At 45.9% G+C, this 17,940-nt stretch overlaps 8 protein-coding genes across 8 annotated transcripts; 1 reads left to right on the plus strand and 7 right to left on the minus strand.

The window, feature by feature from the left end:
* Positions 1 to 1,771: 1,771 nt before the first annotated feature.
* Positions 1,772 to 3,881, minus strand: N7533_008460 (uncharacterized protein; the record flags this gene model as incomplete). The annotated part of the gene is made up of 7 exons (XM_057105110.1): positions 1,772 to 2,271; positions 2,371 to 2,546; positions 2,648 to 2,869; positions 2,930 to 3,015; positions 3,072 to 3,342; positions 3,404 to 3,613; positions 3,694 to 3,881. The coding sequence occupies 7 exons, from the start codon at positions 3,879 to 3,881 to the stop codon at positions 1,772 to 1,774; spliced, it is 1,653 nt and encodes a 550-aa protein (XP_056956559.1).
* A 1,843-nt stretch (positions 3,882 to 5,724) lies between these two features.
* Positions 5,725 to 7,002, minus strand: N7533_008461 (uncharacterized protein; the record flags this gene model as incomplete). Its single annotated transcript, XM_057105111.1, has 1 exon — positions 5,725 to 7,002. The coding sequence occupies one exon, from the start codon at positions 7,000 to 7,002 to the stop codon at positions 5,725 to 5,727; it is 1,278 nt and encodes a 425-aa protein (XP_056956560.1).
* A 1,467-nt stretch (positions 7,003 to 8,469) lies between these two features.
* Positions 8,470 to 8,834, minus strand: N7533_008462 (fungal specific transcription factor domain-containing protein; the record flags this gene model as incomplete). The annotated part of the gene is made up of 2 exons (XM_057105112.1): positions 8,470 to 8,709; positions 8,757 to 8,834. The coding sequence occupies 2 exons, from the start codon at positions 8,832 to 8,834 to the stop codon at positions 8,470 to 8,472; spliced, it is 318 nt and encodes a 105-aa protein (XP_056956561.1).
* Positions 8,835 to 10,569: 1,735 nt separating this feature from the next.
* On the minus strand, positions 10,570 to 12,435 carry N7533_008463 (alkyl/aryl-sulfatase; the record flags this gene model as incomplete). Its single annotated transcript, XM_057105113.1, has 1 exon — positions 10,570 to 12,435. One exon carries the CDS (start codon positions 12,433 to 12,435, stop codon positions 10,570 to 10,572), a length of 1,866 nt encoding a protein of 621 aa, XP_056956562.1.
* A 449-nt stretch (positions 12,436 to 12,884) lies between these two features.
* N7533_008464 (uncharacterized protein) lies at positions 12,885 to 14,699 on the plus strand (the record flags this gene model as incomplete). The annotated part of the gene is made up of 8 exons (XM_057105114.1): positions 12,885 to 13,114; positions 13,188 to 13,227; positions 13,273 to 13,401; positions 13,459 to 13,576; positions 13,628 to 13,675; positions 13,800 to 13,995; positions 14,053 to 14,514; positions 14,576 to 14,699. The coding sequence occupies 8 exons, from the start codon at positions 12,885 to 12,887 to the stop codon at positions 14,697 to 14,699; spliced, it is 1,347 nt and encodes a 448-aa protein (XP_056956563.1).
* Positions 14,700 to 15,055: 356 nt separating this feature from the next.
* N7533_008465 (uncharacterized protein) lies at positions 15,056 to 15,292 on the minus strand (the record flags this gene model as incomplete). Its single annotated transcript, XM_057105115.1, has 1 exon — positions 15,056 to 15,292. The coding sequence occupies one exon, from the start codon at positions 15,290 to 15,292 to the stop codon at positions 15,056 to 15,058; it is 237 nt and encodes a 78-aa protein (XP_056956564.1).
* Positions 15,293 to 15,457: 165 nt separating this feature from the next.
* N7533_008466 (uncharacterized protein) lies at positions 15,458 to 15,817 on the minus strand (the record flags this gene model as incomplete). Its single annotated transcript, XM_057105116.1, has 1 exon — positions 15,458 to 15,817. The coding sequence occupies one exon, from the start codon at positions 15,815 to 15,817 to the stop codon at positions 15,458 to 15,460; it is 360 nt and encodes a 119-aa protein (XP_056956565.1).
* A 581-nt stretch (positions 15,818 to 16,398) lies between these two features.
* Positions 16,399 to 17,562, minus strand: N7533_008467 (uncharacterized protein; the record flags this gene model as incomplete). Its single annotated transcript, XM_057105117.1, has 1 exon — positions 16,399 to 17,562. The coding sequence occupies one exon, from the start codon at positions 17,560 to 17,562 to the stop codon at positions 16,399 to 16,401; it is 1,164 nt and encodes a 387-aa protein (XP_056956566.1).
* Positions 17,563 to 17,940: the final 378 nt, after the last annotated feature.

The following is a 17,940-nucleotide window of genomic DNA, read 5'->3' on the forward strand; positions in this document are numbered from 1 at the left end:
CCAGAGCAGGTGGATCTGCCCTCGCTATATATGATAAAAAACAATTCTAGGAAGTCGCGAAGTCGAAAAAATAGAGAGAGAAAAATTAATGAAAGTTCACCCGACCTGGCAAAGTCTAAAGCAGGAATGTGGAGAAGGGCGTTCTCGACGTGATAAGATCACATCACCGGATCGACGCAACCTCGGGGGGCAAATTGCTATTAGCAAGAGCATCGCATAACGGGAGCTGTTTGTTCCGTTTGTCTATGCCTGTCCTAGGCCAAGGGCCTGTGTTGAATTGCATTGACTCCTGGTCACGGAGCCTTTCTCGAAGCGCATTGGTAGCCCCCAGCTTATCTGCGTGGGGCGGTGGGTCTGACTGGAGACCAATTACATGGCATAGAAATAACCTAAAGGATTTAGTACTATTTCTGACTCCGAGTGGGCAAGATAAGGAATGTCCTACCCGTCGCCCGTACTCTGTACTGCGTACTTAGGCGCCACATGGCATAACCGAAAAATTCAACGACCGATTGGCCATACAAATCAGGAGATCCAACCGAAGTAGTGGGTCAGAGCGCCCATTCGAGAAATGAGCTCAATCCTGGTTCGCTCATCCCCAGATAATCCCGATTTCCACCGGGGGTCCCGCATTTACCGGCACGCGGATCGATTAGATTCCCAAGGTCCATTTGACATCGGCTATCATGCATATCTGGAGGTTATCTATTGAACGATGAGATTGCTTATATAGAGGCGGAGACCCCCGTGAAGCAGTGGAAGGCGCCGATGGCTTATCAGCCTTCTCTGGGCGTGGACTCATAGCGACCCTGGGATGGCCATCTTCGTCTTGCAAAGGCATTTCGGAGAGTTCGAGATACGAACCAGCGAGGGATTTTACTCTCCAAGTGAGTGATTTAATCTAGTACTGGTAATACTTTCTCTCGGTTAATTATTCCTTCTTGATGTTCGGAATTGTGAGCATCCAGCGGTGAATCACCAATCGTTTTCGTTCCGTGTCACGGATCGCAGTATTCTAGAGCGCCAAGTACAATACTCCAAATTTCGAAATGAAAGGCAAGCCTAACACTGGTAGCATGCTGGACCCCGGGGGCCGCAAAATAGATCCTCCTACTCCTTTGTACTTTGCCATCGATAATAACGCGAAGTTTTGCAACAAGCCGAGAATTACTAGTACAGCGACTGCGAAGGCCTGCCGAGTCGGGCCGTGATTATTAATAGTACTAGTAGATATATGCCGAGAACTGGGCAGATAATACATATAAAATAGCTTCAGAGGGATCCACATTTCGCTAGGGCAATTAGTATTTTTTAAAACAAATAAAATAGGGTTAGTCTTTCCCCGCGTTCCAGGATTTCATAACGTCCCTGGGTCATGCAACCCCCGAGTCCAAGCTCAGAGTATTACGTCTAAGAGTCATTCTCACCTTACTGATTCTCAAATGAGTGGCTTATGCGAGAAGAATCTTCCAAGGGCCTATTTACCCACATTTACCAGAATCAACTTGGCCGAGTGAACATTGAAATGAATGGATTCTTTATAAACGAGGGGAAACAATCCTTCTAATTATAAAAAACAAAGCAACCATGAGACTCTTCATTCTAGAGCCTCACAAACGAAAGAAAAAGCATAATATAAAAGTTCATAGTGAAACATGTGGATCGCAATCTCCAATAAGACGAAAGGGAGACTAAAGGGAAACTTGATGCAGTCGTCATCTCCCGGCGAGATCCGACATTGCGCATCGTATGAGCTGTATCGAAACCTCGCTCAATAGTGGTTATGGCAGACACTTTGACCATTCCACCACCCAGGAGCGTCGTTGTCCACGATACCGCCTCCAAGGTAGGACCAAGGTACAGAGCGGCTCATATCGTCGCTTCCCACGCATGGATCTACGCCAAAGCGAGGCAGGACAGCATTCTTGTCTGGTAGGTTAGCACAGCCAGCTTGGAACGGTCCATAATCACTCCAAGTCCAGGTACAGACACGAGCAGTGCTGAGGCAGCTAGCCGATGAAGGGTCACTCGAATCCAAAGACGGGGCACAGCCTCCATTCTTGCCGCACGTCTGTGTGCATTTCAAACCAGAAGTGAACAGGATTTTACCGGTCGTGAAAGGACTTTCACCCCCAATAAGCTTCGCCATAATTGACTTCTGGTCGGTGGCCATGTTCTGGGGGTCCGTGATACTGTATGTATCTGTTCCGTCGTAAAAGTAGCTGTCACAAATACCATTTCCATCATAATCGGAATCACAGCCAGTATCCCCTGTTATAGAATCAGTTCACTGTTTATCTTTGGCGAAACCGAAAAGCGGCAATCTTGATGTAGTATGTCGCTTCATGGATTGCTATGATTGAAACTCACAATTCAAATTGCCGGCCTTCTGAAGGCTACGGACATCAATATTTTCGCCACGGGTCACGACCCAATTAAGGTCGTTCAGGCAAGCGGATGCAACATAACCAGCAACTGACTGTTGAATAGTGGAAGTTAGATCGTCGAGGGCGGGGCGAACTCCAGCCAAGGGCGTGTTTTGATGCCTAAATCAATGCGAATAAGGTAAGTGTCAGCGAATGGTCTAGCCCGACAATAGACCCAAAGCGTATGCGTTTTAGGATCATTGCTGGCTATGTTGACTCACAGCGGAATGAAGGCGGAAATGTTATTCTGAACCATGGGAAGACCGGTTCCGATTGACTTCTGCCATTTGGTTGTGAATTTGCCAAGCTCGTCTGCAACATCTGCCCAAGCAGTGACATCTCCACTAACGTCACCCGAAGGAAACATGACACTATGAAGCGTCGTGGATGTCTGAGGCATAGATCGTAGGAAGGCCTTCACAAGAACGCTCCCTTCAGAGTACCTGAAATGACAAAAAGGAATGAGTATCAATTCCGAGGAAGATTCCAAAGTACAGACTTACAAGCTCAATCCGAACGTGAGTGCAGTGAAGACATATTCCCATGGGCTGGTGGAGTCGTTGGGTGGGTCAAGTGCGGTGACCTGATCCTAGTCAGTTCATGGCCTACTGGTAGAGCCTGAATCTACCCAAGATAATGACTTACGATGCTTCCGATAGCATTAGAAACCGGCCCCGCCGCGTTGCCGACCGCGTTGTACATGTCAAGAAAGAAACCCTGCGTATTCCAGATACACCATGTCACATAGAAGTTCTGTACATCATTAAATCCCTTGAAGTCCTTCCATAATGGCTGAGTGCAGGCGGGGTCGGTATTTAGTTGATCGCATTTAGATGGTGAGTACGGCGTCATCTTCGCGTACCAGCAGTCAGCGAATCCGTCGTAATCTCCACACTTGGATTCATTACCCTTCCACCTAAAGTATGATGATTAAATTCCATTTTTGTTCTTGCAGCATCATCCATTCAGATTCTTACCAGTTTGTGATGAAATCAGGGAGGTCCAATGCGTTGAAGCAGGATTCATCAGGATTGGCGCCGTTTGCACATTGTGTAGGGACCGGCGCCGCACTTGGTGCTGCGGTGCTGACCGCGATGGTTGTACTCTTCCCAACTTCACATGTGTATGTGATACTTTTATCGCTTCCAACGGTGGTTCCTACGCCGGCCATCCAATCGTCATTGCAACTGCCAAGATACAATAGTTAGAAGATGTTCTCATCTAGGAAAGCCGATAACGCCGAGCCCGCTTGTAGGATTAAACTTACGTGCAAGCAATTGTTGATGAGAGAGATATCACCGAGCCCAACGGGTCCTTGAAGGTAGTGGTATCTTGATGAACAAGACTGCATGAAGTGATTGCCGGAGCAGTTGTCACTGTGGGGGTTGCTATACTACTAGCAACAACGCTGCTCAAAGTCCTACCAACGAGGAATTCCCGTGCGATGAGAGCCATCTTGACTGAAATGGCTTTCAAGAAGCAGAAGCTGAAGTTATCTCTTGATGTAGTTTATATGAATCAAGTCGCGAGCCCGTTATTTATATCAATTCCGTGTCGCAAGGCTCCGAGGAAATCAAAGTGGCTTCAGAACGATGATCCTTGTTGTTTGAGATTTGATGTACAACATTTGGTCCCTTCCAGGAAGGAAGGGATATTTGGCCCCAGTAAGCAGTATTCTAGACCGAATAATTAACCCCCCCTGTTTCCCATATCGCACGTTCTAGTGACGAAAACAGTAATGTAATCATTCAAGTCCTGAAGACCACATAGAGAATTTCTAATTCCAAAGGGTATTTTTTCGATTCATGGTATTAATGTCGGATTGCTACCGGTATATGGACGTCTTTCTTCTTCACAGAAGGTGAGCCTTAAGCTTTGCGCTATATGAATGCATGCCGTTTCGGGAATGCTTAGTTGGAACCTGAATGCCTCGCAGCTTTGAAAGTAAGGTGGTTTTGTAATACCAATACGGTACCTTTCTTGATTAGCCAGTTGTAGGGCTGCTCAAAGCTAGCGCAGGTCTTGAATATCTGTTAGCCCCCAAATTTTCAACAAACTTTCTCGATCCTTCATTTGGCAAAAACGTGCATGCATCTAGGTCTACGATACTATTAGTCGTATAATGTCAACTTGAATCTAAAATATCAACACGTGCACATTTTATAAGACATGATAGCTCCGGAGATATTTTTGTTTCTTCTTAGTCTAAATATAACAGTAGCCCCTGGTCCTGCAATCAACTTGAAGCCTCTTCGAGTCGGGCAAAACAATTGTAATCGCCTCATTGCAGTTTAATTCGCTCATCCTATGGGAGCCAGTAACTACCAATACACCCAATCAAAGCGGTCGAATCTGATATGAACTAGAAATGTGTCGGCAACTTGAATTGAATCGCTGCCGACAAATTCTCATCATGGGGCCATAGGGTTACACCAAGTAATCATGATTCTGACCTGATACTAACCTCTAGCCAATCATAAAGTATCCCTTTCAAGATTTAGCAAAGCCTTTTGAGCTTTAAATGCCCATGAATGTAAGATATTTCGCTAAAAGATGAAAGCAGAGCTCTTACAATGATTCAGTAATGCGAATACCTCCAAATGGGTCTGGATATGCTTGCCTTGACTGTGATTTCTATTAGCTTTGGATAGTATCACTGCTCTTTTGCTTGATATCCCTGGACCCCAAGGCAGAATAGTGGACCTTGACTCATTGATTGATCACCCAACACGTGCGATCCTTTGAAATTAGTTACGGATTTTCCATGACGATGTATGTAAATAGGCCTCCGGCCGCAGGCGCCATGTCGCACTATTTGATCCTTTCCCCAATGGGCCCTTTAGTGCATCTGACACCTTTCGCCCCACCCAATCATGTCATGATTTACAGGCACGCCCTCTCGAAGTTTCGTCAGGGCACTGTCAAGCGTTTTTCGCCCCATAATTCCGCCCCTAATTCACTGTTAAGCCTCCTTAGCCCCCAATGGTTGCATGAGACCCGGACCCTCGGGAGATTCAAAATCATGACGTGAAGAGGCCCACATCATTGCTGCAAGCCTATTTGAGCGCTGCAGCCATTTTCTTATCACCTAGCAAGCAAATACCCCTACTTAAACTACTAATTTCAAATCAAAAGTTGAGGTTCTTGTTCTAGGGCTGAGGTATTTTAGTTGTCATTGCATGGGGCATAAGGCATCAGTCGAAATTGATTCATTTTACGAATCACCTAAAAAAGGGCATATCTCATGCTAATCAAGTAAGGCTATCATGACGATGGCGCAAAATAAACGACTTTAACTTCATGCAGCTTCAATAATCCTCAACGGTGCAAACACCTTTACCTCGAGCGTCTCTCCTGCAACTGTGAGGTTGATCCTATACTCAATCTTGTGGGTGTGCTTGATAGCAAAAGTAAGAAGATCAGGGAAAACAGTGGATGTGAGAGTCCATGAGCACCTCTTTCCATTCGAATAGAGACCATCCCTTCGTAGAACGAGCTGAAACATATTGCCAAGGTCGATAGGCTCATTTGCTTTCCCATATGAATGAACCACCAAAGGACTTTCAAGATTCTTGAACAGATCTTCGGAGTGGAAATCCACGTCAAAGCTCTGTTTGTCCGTATGCGCTCGGCTGGTGAGATTGCCCGAAGCAATAACTGTCGTCCAACTCTGGATCCGGATTTTAACATAATTTATCTGGATTCGCTGGGCGATTTCTTCAATGGCGCTGCTCGTTCGGCCTTCCCCCCTGAGAGTTGCGATACTCAATACAACTGGCAACGGTGTCGGATTGTCGAATTGGACGACTGGCGGCGATTTCATAAGAACTTCAAACCAGAACTCAGGGGCCTTCGAGGAGCCAAAAAATTTCTTTGTCTTCTGTCGGAATGACAACTCCGTAGCCTCCCTACCCGGGATCAGACGATGACTTTGCACTTTAGTAGGGGATGAAAGACCTCCATTTTCGCTAGGCTTCAGGTCGAGAATCCTTGAGGCATGTCTCAGTGTGATTGGTGCGGTCGCATATTCGACTCGTCTGGAGCCACTCCGCTCATAATTGAGCTGAGCATGAAGTCTATACTCAACTAGGGCTTCCGATTTTGATGAATAGCCATCGCAAGTGGTACGTAGAGAGCCGGGTAAGACATGAAAGGCCTCGTGATCCTTGTCAAAAGGCAGGAAGGTTGCCTGCGGAAGATGGCCCTGAGTAATTTGTCCTTTGGGCTTGCTAGGAATGGATGCGGAGAAGGACCAGGCGACCGGATGTTCATTATTCTCAGGATGATGCAGGGGTCCATTAAAGATAAACTCTTCAGTTGAGTCAATCAAAGTCCATTTATCAACATAGGCGTCTTTCTCTCCCCAGCGATCATTGGATCCGGTGCCGAGATCTCGCAAGATTCTCACTCTCATTATCCCCGTTAGCCATATCTTGACTGTGGCATTGGGAGACACGATAGGGGATTGTCGTACGACATTCCCAATGATTGTGTCGCCAGGGCTGTATTGCCAGCTTGAAGGGGCCGCAATATCCAAGCGCAGATCGTTCTTGTTGGCGATGCTTCGCAAATCCATGTGGGTGATTTTCTGGATCTTTCCCGTGGATTGGAAACTGGTTGTCAAGAGCTTTAGTGAGCAATTTACTGCAAGAAATGGATAGCCTGATGGGGTGGCAGTGATCGTTGTAGTGACTGAAAAAATGGGGCAAAGCAGTAAGCACTGTCGATCACCAATCGTGCCCCGATGCATTTAATAATTCTGATGCCTGTGGTCGATTGATTGGCTCAGATTGACGGGGCGATTTTTCGGCCCCAAAAACAAAAATGTGAAGCAAAGTCAGATTTGCCTCATGAGATGCCGATACAGAGTACTGCCTTTCGTCCCATAGCTTCAGTCTCTCGTCTTTTCTCTCAACCTCTTGTCACCCGTGCATTTTATCGTGCCTGTGCCCAAGTTTGTAGCTTCTAGCAGACCTAAAGGCTGTATCTCCCCTTGAAATTAATTCGACACGAAGACTGATTAATTTCACTTCGGTTCCTGGCGATCTCTTGTCCACCTCTGCATAGCCCTAGACTCTCGAGAGGGGTGAGCACCGAAAAAAAAACCGAGTTCTCGGATGGCTATCTTCGTTGCCAATGAAGAACTCGAGCCTCTTCTCCATCAATTTTCATTTTGCTATCCTGTTCATTGGCGTAGCTCACGGTTCCTTTAGGTGCGAACCTATTGCAAAATGTGAACCTCTATCGCTCGCGCATCCTTCCTCCATGAAATTCAACCGAGAAAAGGAAGATCCAAGTAATCTAGGTTGAATTCCTCAAAAATCCAGTCCATAGATCCATCCAGTGTAGGTGCTACTACACCCTGTACTTGAGTACTTTTTTCGGCCGAATACTGGTTCACGATTTGCATTCTGGGACACATGTCCTCGGGAAATGGAAACAAGCCCTCCAAAATCCCTCGAGGCCTGGTAATCTTTGGGGAATCAGGTATTATCGGATGGAGGTTGGATGTGCGGAGACGGTCGACAGTCGATAAAATGTTATTTGCAGGTGGCCATTTCAAGCGCATACATCTTAGTGCAGTGACGAAGATCTCTAGCTCCGTTTTACACAAGTCATGTTCTCCGGGAAAGAGTTCGATATCTCCGAGTCGGTGGATTTGCGGGATACACCCCACCATCAACGACCAATTATGAACTGGCGTGAGGTAGTTGATCTCATCATGGTCGTCTATTTGATCGTACAAACACGCCATACAGGATGAGGCCACTAGAGATGTATCGGCCATCATGGATGGGTTGATGAAATGTCCGTATAAATGAATGAAAAGGATGACGCATGTAAAGTACTGTATATGTAATTCAGCAATTTTTCGACAATATTTTGTTCGACAATAATCATTGTGAAGTTTTAGGTCACTTGGAAGTTTCGAAATCCATTCTTCCAAAGAGGCGTGAATCCACAACCCCTGTGTATGGCATTGTAATTAGCATGTTGCACTTCCTTTTGAGCTACACTGGGGGATAACAGTATACTAGGCATACTATGACCCCAAGCCCGTGGAATGGATGGTACGCACTTGGTCATGGGAAGCCTCGGCCTTGCGATCCTGGAATTCCACAATTTTTTCGAGGATCTTATTAAGGCTCGTAAATTGAATAAATATCTCCGCTTTAACGTCTGGAGACTCGAAATCTCCAAGCTCCAATGGGCGCAGGTTAATGCTCTGAGATGATATGAAGATAGGACGTCCAAATGCTGCTGCCTGCAATTTGTCTGCACCCTAAGAGCAAAGTTAGAACAGTTCGCCGGATTTCAAATTGAACTCACAAAAATGAACCACATTAATCGACGGGCGGCTGCCGGGTTAGATAATTTCATATAACTTGATTCCCGATGAAGACCCATTTGATATGCGAGTCGGACTGCTACACCAAGCCAGTGGTAGGAGGAATCAAGGCTCACCACTACAGGTGGCGTGATAATCCAGAAGCATAGAATGCAAAGCGTTTTCAGAATAGCAAGTTTATCGTGTTCATGTTTCGCATAAATCAGAGTCTTGATCTTCAGGTAATACGACTCGCTCAGAAGTGTCGGGGATTGGTCCCTAGGATATCGGAGCTGGGACCCGATCAAGCAAATTGCCAATAGTAGTAAAGCAGATGGTTTATCAACAGCCAGATCTGCACGATCAATGACAGGTGCCACGTGATAAAGATGAGTGAAATATGTTTCCGTGAAGATCTGGAATTTTGACCGAGATGGGAGGTCAATTGCATTTGTGACTTTCAGTATCTGACCATGAACGTGTTCGGAAAAAGAACCCGACTCTAAGATTGTCGGTACTGAAATAGATGAAGAAGAAGACATCAGGGATTGCTCTCCTATATACCCAGGCTGGTCGAGATGTTGTCGGAATGCTTGATGATGGGTATACTTAATCTGACAAGGCAGATCAGGGCATAATGATTCATTTGAACCATCATTGGAGTAGGAGGCCACTGTGTTAGGGCTTGTAGTCTGTGAATGTAAAGTCTGGGAACGTGTCATTCGGCCAGTCCAACTACCGTGCCTCCTAGAAAAAGGTAAGCCTTCAACAAATATTGTGAATCGTTTCATGGTAAACTCTCACTTGCACTCTTGGCCACGTCTTTTGCAATGGCTGCAAGCATCACCTTCTTGTTCTTGAAGATCACATCGTACCTGTCAGTCTGTTAGTTTCGCCACATGCCAGGAGGGGAGAATGACATTCCTTTCGTGTGTGACAGTGGAGACAGACAATTTTTGCCCTTTCGCGGGCCCTTTTACCTAGACCATTCGAAGAAGGCATCATGCGATCAGCTCGACGTACAAATCTTCGATATGCAACTGGCTGCAGGCCATGCAAGTTGTTGGCATATGTTGGCAAGGGGCATGCATGGAAAACGTGGGGAAAGGGCGGGTTACATAAAGCCTCTGTCTTGGCGAATACGTGTAACGTGTTTTACCAGTTAGCGAGCCGGCCATTCAAGCTTGGTCAGGCAGCGCCAAAATATGGGAGACGCCGTATGTACTAGTACATCTAAAATCTAATAACTCAACGATAACAAACTCTCTTATTCAAATTTATGATCTAAGAATATAGTACTTCATAAAATTAAGTAATAGGCTGTCTACCTTAGAGTGATTTCAAGTTGAGTGATCCATTCTCCACAAATGATACTACCTAACTTGGTAATTGAATTACAGGGTACTTTTACCAAAGACCAGGCTAGCATCGTACTAACGTGGCTTTACTAGCGAGTCGGCCAGCACGAAATACCATAATTGAGGCAGTAAATTATAAATCAATATATCAAAAACCCTTATTCACGAATAAAATACATTCCTGAGAAAGCTTATATTGCCTAGGTATCTGTAGTAACTTCAAAGGTTGTTGGTATCCTCCAAGTTGGAGACTTCTTCCAAGATTAGCTTCCGATTAGGATTTTACTAACAAGGATATGTTTCGCCATCTCTCCGAGTCCGAGTCCAGGTGGGCACTAGTGGGCAGTTGTGAAATTCACGTTCCAAGGGTATAGTAGTTAGTAACCGTGACCTTGGAACCTTGGAACGCGGCATTCTCAAGCATTAAACTTTCAAAGTTTGAAAGATCCATATCCATCTATAACCTTGGCCGTCCTCTGATACCAACGGACAAAAGACCCAGAAGCTTGGTTAGGACGTCTAAATTCCCTTCGGCTTGTTCAATAACCTGAAGATCACCTTGAAGGACATCAGCAAGCTGGCCTTTATTCAAATTCAGAATTAAATCTGCCCGTTGGTGGGAAGCATGCTCAAGTGGCTGTTTCCGATAAGTCAAAGCGCCATTGCTCAAGGACAATGCCCAGCGACATTTCTCATCGTGCATCAGGATTTCGATCGTAAATTTCTCGCCATTTACCCGGCCACCATCTAACTGAATGGAAATACAATCCAGCCAGTCGTCCACAGAGAGCAATGGATTAATTGGCTGAACTTCTGCGGGTTTGGAAACCTGGAATTCAACCTTGTTGCGGATGTCTTGAGCGCGGGTAAGATAGAAATTGCGCCATATGGCGTTCTCTGCCCCATATCCCAGCTGCTCAAAGACCGACGCCGAAGCTTCTCTGACAGCAGATGTAGGCGCCGTGAAAAGCGCGTGATCAAGTAAAGTTGCCGCAAAGCGGAGATCGCCGTTGTCACGATACTCTAGGGCCTTTCTAACAACATTTTCCACGCCTCCCATGCAGTCAACGTACCGCTTTGCTTCATTTTCTGGCGGATGCTGCCACAGATGGGCCGCATTGCCGTCGAACCAAGTCATGTATCGCTGATATATGGCTTTCACGTTATGGTTAAGAGAGCCGTAATATCCTTTAATATGCCAGGCCTGCTGTAGCGATGTAGGCAGCTCCAATCTTTCTGCGATTTGAGTTCCTGTGAGCCCAAGATTCATCATTCGGCATGTCTGGTCATGAAGGTAGGCGTATAGATCACGTTGCTCTGATATGAGCTGCATGAGCTTCTCCTGGCCCCAAGTTGGCCAGTGATGACTAGCAAACAAGACATCAGACTTGTTTCCAAACAGTGCCAAAGATTCATCGAGGTATTTAGACCACGCCTTTGCATCCCGTACTTGAGCGCCCCTCAGGGTACCGATGTTGTGCATACAATGAGTAGCACATTCCGAGATAAGGAGAGCCCGTTGCTCTGGGAGATAAAGATTGATCTCTGCCGGTGCTTCTGTGTTCGGAACCATTTGAAAGATCATTCTTACTCCGTCCAAGACATGCTCCTCCCCTGTCCGTTTGATATCCACATTTGGCGGGATAAGCCCCATAGTGCCACTGGAGCTGGTCAACCCAAGCCCGGAGCTGACCTGGCCTTGGGAACCTTTAACCAAACGATTTCCAAACATCAATGCTGCCCGTCGGCGCATCGCTGGTCCTGCAAATATGTTTTCGCTGATTGCTTCCTCCATAAAGTGCTCAGGCGCGAGAATTGGGATGGACACGGGCTCATTCAAATTAGATGAGTTGTTCCACAGCCCGTAAGATGGAAGCACACCCGCTGCACCCCCAAAATGATCCACATGGGAGTGTGAATATATCAGACCAGTGACCTTCCGATTCCCACGATGTTGGCGATATAATTCTAGAGCTGCTGCCGCACACTCAGCGGAAATAAGTGGATCGATCACAATGACCCCTTGCTGGCCCTCTACCACGGTCATGTTCGAAAGATCAAAACCCCTGACTTGATATATGCCTCGAGCAACCTCGAAAAGCCCTTGCTTGTAGCAAAGTCGGGCCTGTCTCCAAAGACTTGGATTGACCGTCTCGGGGCACTCGTCCTCGAGAAAAGAATATTGGTCATTGTCCCATATGACATTTCCGTCGCGCGCACGGATAGTGCATGGCTTCAGAGAATCAATAAACCCTCGAGAAGCATTTTCAAAGTCTTCTTCGCTAGAAAATGAAGTGTAATTGGTATTGTTGACAGGGGCCATGTTGGCGAGAGGTATTGATCGAATATGATGGGATAGATGTCTCGTAACTTGAAAGAAAAGTCTTCCCAGAATTCTTCTACATCTGGAGCGTGAAAAGATGCTATATACCCAACTTGAATTCGGTGGAGTGGATCTCCTGTTTTTTAAACCGAGGATACTGGTGTTGCTGGAGAATTCTGGGTTCGGTCCAGGGCGCTTCGGCATTGCCGAACCTTCGGTACCCCGCATTATCTACCGAACCTTCCTCAGATAGCTTTCGACCGAAGCTTATGACCCGCAGGCGATTGAAGTCATGACTGGATATTGAAAATGCGCCACTCGTCACTTGCTCCATTATCTAAGGGAGACTCCTTTCTGGCATAAACATCTACATTCCTCATTGTCTCGAAGCTTTCCTTATTCCGAGAAAAATATTCCTTGAAAAGGAATCCCAAAGCCATACTTCTAACATGGCTCGTTCCGAGACTTTCTTTAACAGCAAAAATGACGAGACCAAATCCGTCGTTATGGCAGGCTCTTCGGAGGACCCAGAAGAATATCAGGGTGCTGAAGTTTACTCCCGTGTCGAGCGCCGCAAAATAACACGCAAGATCGATTTCCGTATTGTCTTTCCTCTCGGTCTCATGATGGCCGCCAGCTTCTTGGACAGAGCCAATATGGGGAATGCCGCAATTTCTGGGTAGGTTATTGCCCTTTGCTTCCTACTCGAGTTAGTCCCGATCTGGGTTCTAATTTCATATTCCATTAAAAAGCATGTCCAAGGACCTAGATTTGAACAAGGGCGAGCGCTTTGTGAGTACAGTGACACGGATTAAGTATGCGGAACTGACATCATAGTCCCTTATTCTTCTCGTCTTCTTCATTACCTACGTCATTTTTCAAATGCCTGCGACGATTGTGGTGCGCAAATTTGGACCGCGAATATTTCTTCCCACTATTACCCTTCTATGGGGAATAGTTATGATGGTATTCACTCCCCGCTACCACAACAAAGGACTCGAATGTTATTGACCTACCATTTAGTGCTTTGGCTTTGTTAATGACTGGCGAGTAATGGTCGCTCTTCGGTTGCTCCTTGGTGCATGTGAAGCAGGGCTATTCCCCTGTGCGGTCTATACGATATCACAGTGGTATACCAGAGGTAACATATTTTTTGATCTTATTATGGCGTGAGACTAATTCAATTCTCTAGCCGAGATTCAGACCAGATATTCTTCATTCTATACTATCAGCTTGCTCGGTGCTGCCTTCTCGGGGCTACTTGCATGCGGATTTTCACAAATGAAAGGCATCGGGGGGGCTCAATTCGTGGCGGTGGATATTGATTATGGAAGGTCTATTAACATGTGCTATATCTTTCATAGGATTCGCATTATTAGTGAATATGCCTACGGATGCCCAAGATGCGTGGAAATTCCTCACAAAGAGAGAGGCACAGTATGTGATAGAAAGTATCGGCCATGAACGAAATGATAGCTACGAGGATGACTCATTTGAGTTCAAAAAGTTTTTCAGGCCTGCTCTGGATCTGAAAATTTGGGCGTTTGAGCTCAGCTATTTGTAAGTATCTCATCACCTCCAACATATCAAAATTTCGACTGCTGATAAACATTGGAGATGCATGAGTACGGTGATATATGCAATCTCCTTCTTTATGCCCATCATCCTACAGGCACAGTTGGGGTTCGGTCTCGTCCAATCTCAAGCCTTGAACACACCACCATACATCTTTGCGTGTCTCCAGATGTCTTTCCAAGGATGGCTTGGCGGGAAAATCAAGTCGCGAGGTCTGATAGTAATTTACAACGGGCTTCAAAGCGCAGTCGGACTCTGTGTTCTGGCTTGGGTGAAAAGCCCCTGGGTACAGTATTTTGGAATCTTTCTGATAGCAGGAGGAACACATTCAAACCTACCCGCCATAATTACGTGGCAAACGAATAACATTCGCGGAAAGTGGAAACAATCATTTTGTAGCGCCAGCATCATAGGGGCGGGGGGCGTCGGCGGTATCGCAGGCTCGCTTATTTTCCGCTCCCAAGACGCACCTAGATATTTGCCTGGTTTCTATGCTTGTCTAGTGTTCGTTATTCCGATTTTCATCCCTTTCGCTTCTATTTTCGCTGACTATCTTGATCAATAGATGCTGTGCATTGACTGTAGCAATTTCAGTTGCAATTATAATCCGCTTCCATAAGGCTAACAATCGGGCCGCTCGTGGAGAAATTATCATTGAGGGGCTAGATGGCTTTCACTACATGCTTTAAATAGCGATGAATTGAATACCAGAGGGATTTTACCGGCCACGCTCTGATCAAGAGTCACAACACGATGACTATAATGACTAATAACAAGTGGTAGCATAATATGTCCAATGCCTTCGGATATCGCGATAGATATTGCTTTTCCGCCTGTCAGATTCGCGGCCATACTATAGATACCTAGATTTGGACTGTCGCTCGACCATAAATTCCAAGGCGACATCCGCTCCAAATGACTATTCTTTGAAACTATCGATCTATCATGCGACCCGGAGTCTCGAAGTTAAATCGCCATACTCGATTGTTGAAGAGTGGTAGAAGATACCTAGCATGGATGAATCCTTGAAAGATCATAATCACAGCTACATGTCCTCTAGATATCCGAGGAGAAACGAGAAGCACACTCGTCCTTTATATTCCTTCAGCTGCTCCATCTTAACCTGCGTAAATTGCTCCATTTCTGCATACGCCGCGTCATCTAGCAACTCAATACCCGGCTTGTCTTTATGTAACGCAGCCCAATAGATGGTGTTTACATCGAAGCTCTTTCTTGCTGCGTAATCAAACCAGAATCGCCCAGTTCTCCATGAATCGCGCATCCGGGTAGAAAATTACAGCTCATCGGGCTGTTTGACCTCTAATGCCATTTCAATCTCTACTTTCTCCAAAGATCGTAAGAATTGTTCCATTGTAGGCTCATATAGATTTACAAATTCCACCATAGCGCATCGCTCAAGCCACATTTCCGGTCCAGTGAGCAACAGCTACCAGGGTGGGTCATACATAAACTCAGCTGGCATGGCATTTGTGAACTCGAAATCGAGAACTGCAGTGATCTGAAGTGTCATTAGATCTATAAGCATATATGATGGTCGAATATCGTCGCAGAAGGGTAGAGATAGCCTGTAGACCTCAGGGTGGTACTCTGAGACTAGCTGTGCGAACCGGTGACGGGCAATAAATCGCTGCTGGGCAATTTCCGAATCCTCAACAAGGCTGCGCTGAGTCCAAAGTTGTGTTAAGTGCTCATTCGCGATCAACCTCAGATATTCGCTTGCACAGCCAAATAGTTCAGTTGGGAATTTACTGTCAGGGTAACCAGCGACACAAGCTAACTCGTTCATGGTGTATGTGAAGGGTCTTCCAGAAACATGCCATACACCATAGGCATGGTCCCTCGATATGGCCCCGATACTAGCGAACTCAAGTTGAGAAAGCTGAAACATGTAAAAGACGATTTGATAATAAGTCTTGTCTAATGTCTTGTTGTTGATGCTCGGATTGAGAATCGCATCTATCTAGACATGGAAGGGGCGGCCTGTGATGCCTGAGGCGCCGGTTCCGAGGCACAAGCCCTCAACAGCCTCAGGCACCATTACCGGCACTCATCTCCCTTTTCGAGCCTCACTCTCTCCCTCTTTCTCCTCTCGATATTTGCATGCATGCACCATTTCCTACTTCTTTCCTCTATCATTTTTAAGGGCAGGTTGCATGATTCAAATACAACAGATACTTGTATGACCTGCCCCTTCATGGCTACAGTTACACACTCAAAAACATGTCAAAGAGAACTTGGTATAAGCCCGTTTTTGTTTGTAATACAATTGATGTGATAATATGGTAGCTGTCACATTCTTAAAGGTGGCTGAATGATCTCAGCATGTTTACGCCTCCCAAAATCATCCGTTATCTCAGTAGATATGGTTTAATCTTCACATGCCGCTTTCCCCCAAAACGCAAGAAGTTCCTGAATGACTACACTTTGCTCAGAATGGTGCAAGTTCGCATGGATGGGTAGAAGTAGGATCTGCGAGGCGGCTATTGATGTCATTCGGTCTTCTCCAGCAAAATATCCATGAACTTTTCCATAAGGGGAGGAATGCAGAGGCATAAACTGAGAATAGGCTTGGACGTTGGCTTCTTTAAGATGGCGAATCAAGCTCGAGCGTAAACGCGCATCCGTGAGTCTTATCCAGAATACATTGGCATTATGTGTCGTCCTAGCGGGAACTTGTGCCAGTTTAATTTTCCCTCTTTCTTCCAAGGGCGCCAAGGCGATCTGATAACGGTGCCATATATCCAGGCGGCGACTATTGATCATCTCGGTTCTCTGCAACTGCGCATATAGAAATGCAGCCTGAATTTCTGAAAGAGTGGCGTTCAACCCCAAATCTTGCCACTGGTAGTGCTCGACCTCTCCACGCATGAAGTTCGCTCGGTCAGTACCGTGCTCATATAGTATCTCCGCTCGTTGAATCAAGCTGGTGTCATTCAATAGAAGCGCACCACCTTGACCTCCCGCGGTGAAGTTCTTTTTCTCTTGGAAACTGATGCAGCCGACATTCCCAATCGTACCGAGCATGCGACCGTGATATTTTGATGTACAGGCCATGGCAGCGTCTTCGCAGACAAATAAATTGTGCTTCTTTGCAATTTGCATAATTGAATCCATATCACAGGCTATTCCACCGTAATGGACGGCGACTATTGCACGAGTTTTCGAAGTAATTGCTGGCTCGATACATTCGGGGTCAATATTCATCGTCGTTTCATCGATGTCCACAAACACAGGAGTAGCCCCATGAAGGGCGAATGAGTTAACAGTTGTGACATAGGTATAGCTAGGTGCTATAATCTCGTCGCCCGGTTTTATATCCGCCAGGATTGCTGTCATCTCCAGTGCTGATGTACAGGAAGAGACGAGTATAGCTCGACCGCCATGCATATAGGACTGAAGCCACCTTTCACACAATTGAGTGTACTTTCCTTTCCCGTTGAGGGCCCTAGATTCTATAACATCCTTGATGTTATCAATTTCGGTACCAACAATGGTTGTAGAGGTTGTTGTGATTTTCTTTGATGATTTCATCACGAAGGGTTGGATTGAACAGCCCAGCTTTCTTCTGTAACCGATGGCGAACTTTTGGAATCAACGTATTCACGAGTCCAAGAAAAGGCTGTTGACTTGATATTGAAACAGGGAGTAAATTGTTTAGAACTTGTATATAAAAGCATGTGGCACACGTTGTGCGACCTAGGAAGTCGTACATCACGCAAACCTGGTCGAGTCTTTTAATTGCTTCCGGATCCTCCGGACCCTGCGTTTCTCATAGCCCCAGCTACTCATTTTGTACACTTCAAACCAACCCTGGCTAGTAGTTCAGCTGCTTGGAAATAGATAAAAAATTGTTCCCTGAACAATATTTTTGAATTTCCCTTCTCAGAGTGATAAGCTTCAAAGTCACAT

The sequence above is a fragment of the Penicillium manginii genome (assembly GCF_028828005.1).
Source record: "Penicillium manginii strain IBT 31320 chromosome Unknown utg000006l:1.0-4164085.0:1.0-4166146.0, whole genome shotgun sequence".
Classification (NCBI taxonomy): domain Eukaryota; kingdom Fungi; phylum Ascomycota; class Eurotiomycetes; order Eurotiales; family Aspergillaceae; genus Penicillium; species Penicillium manginii.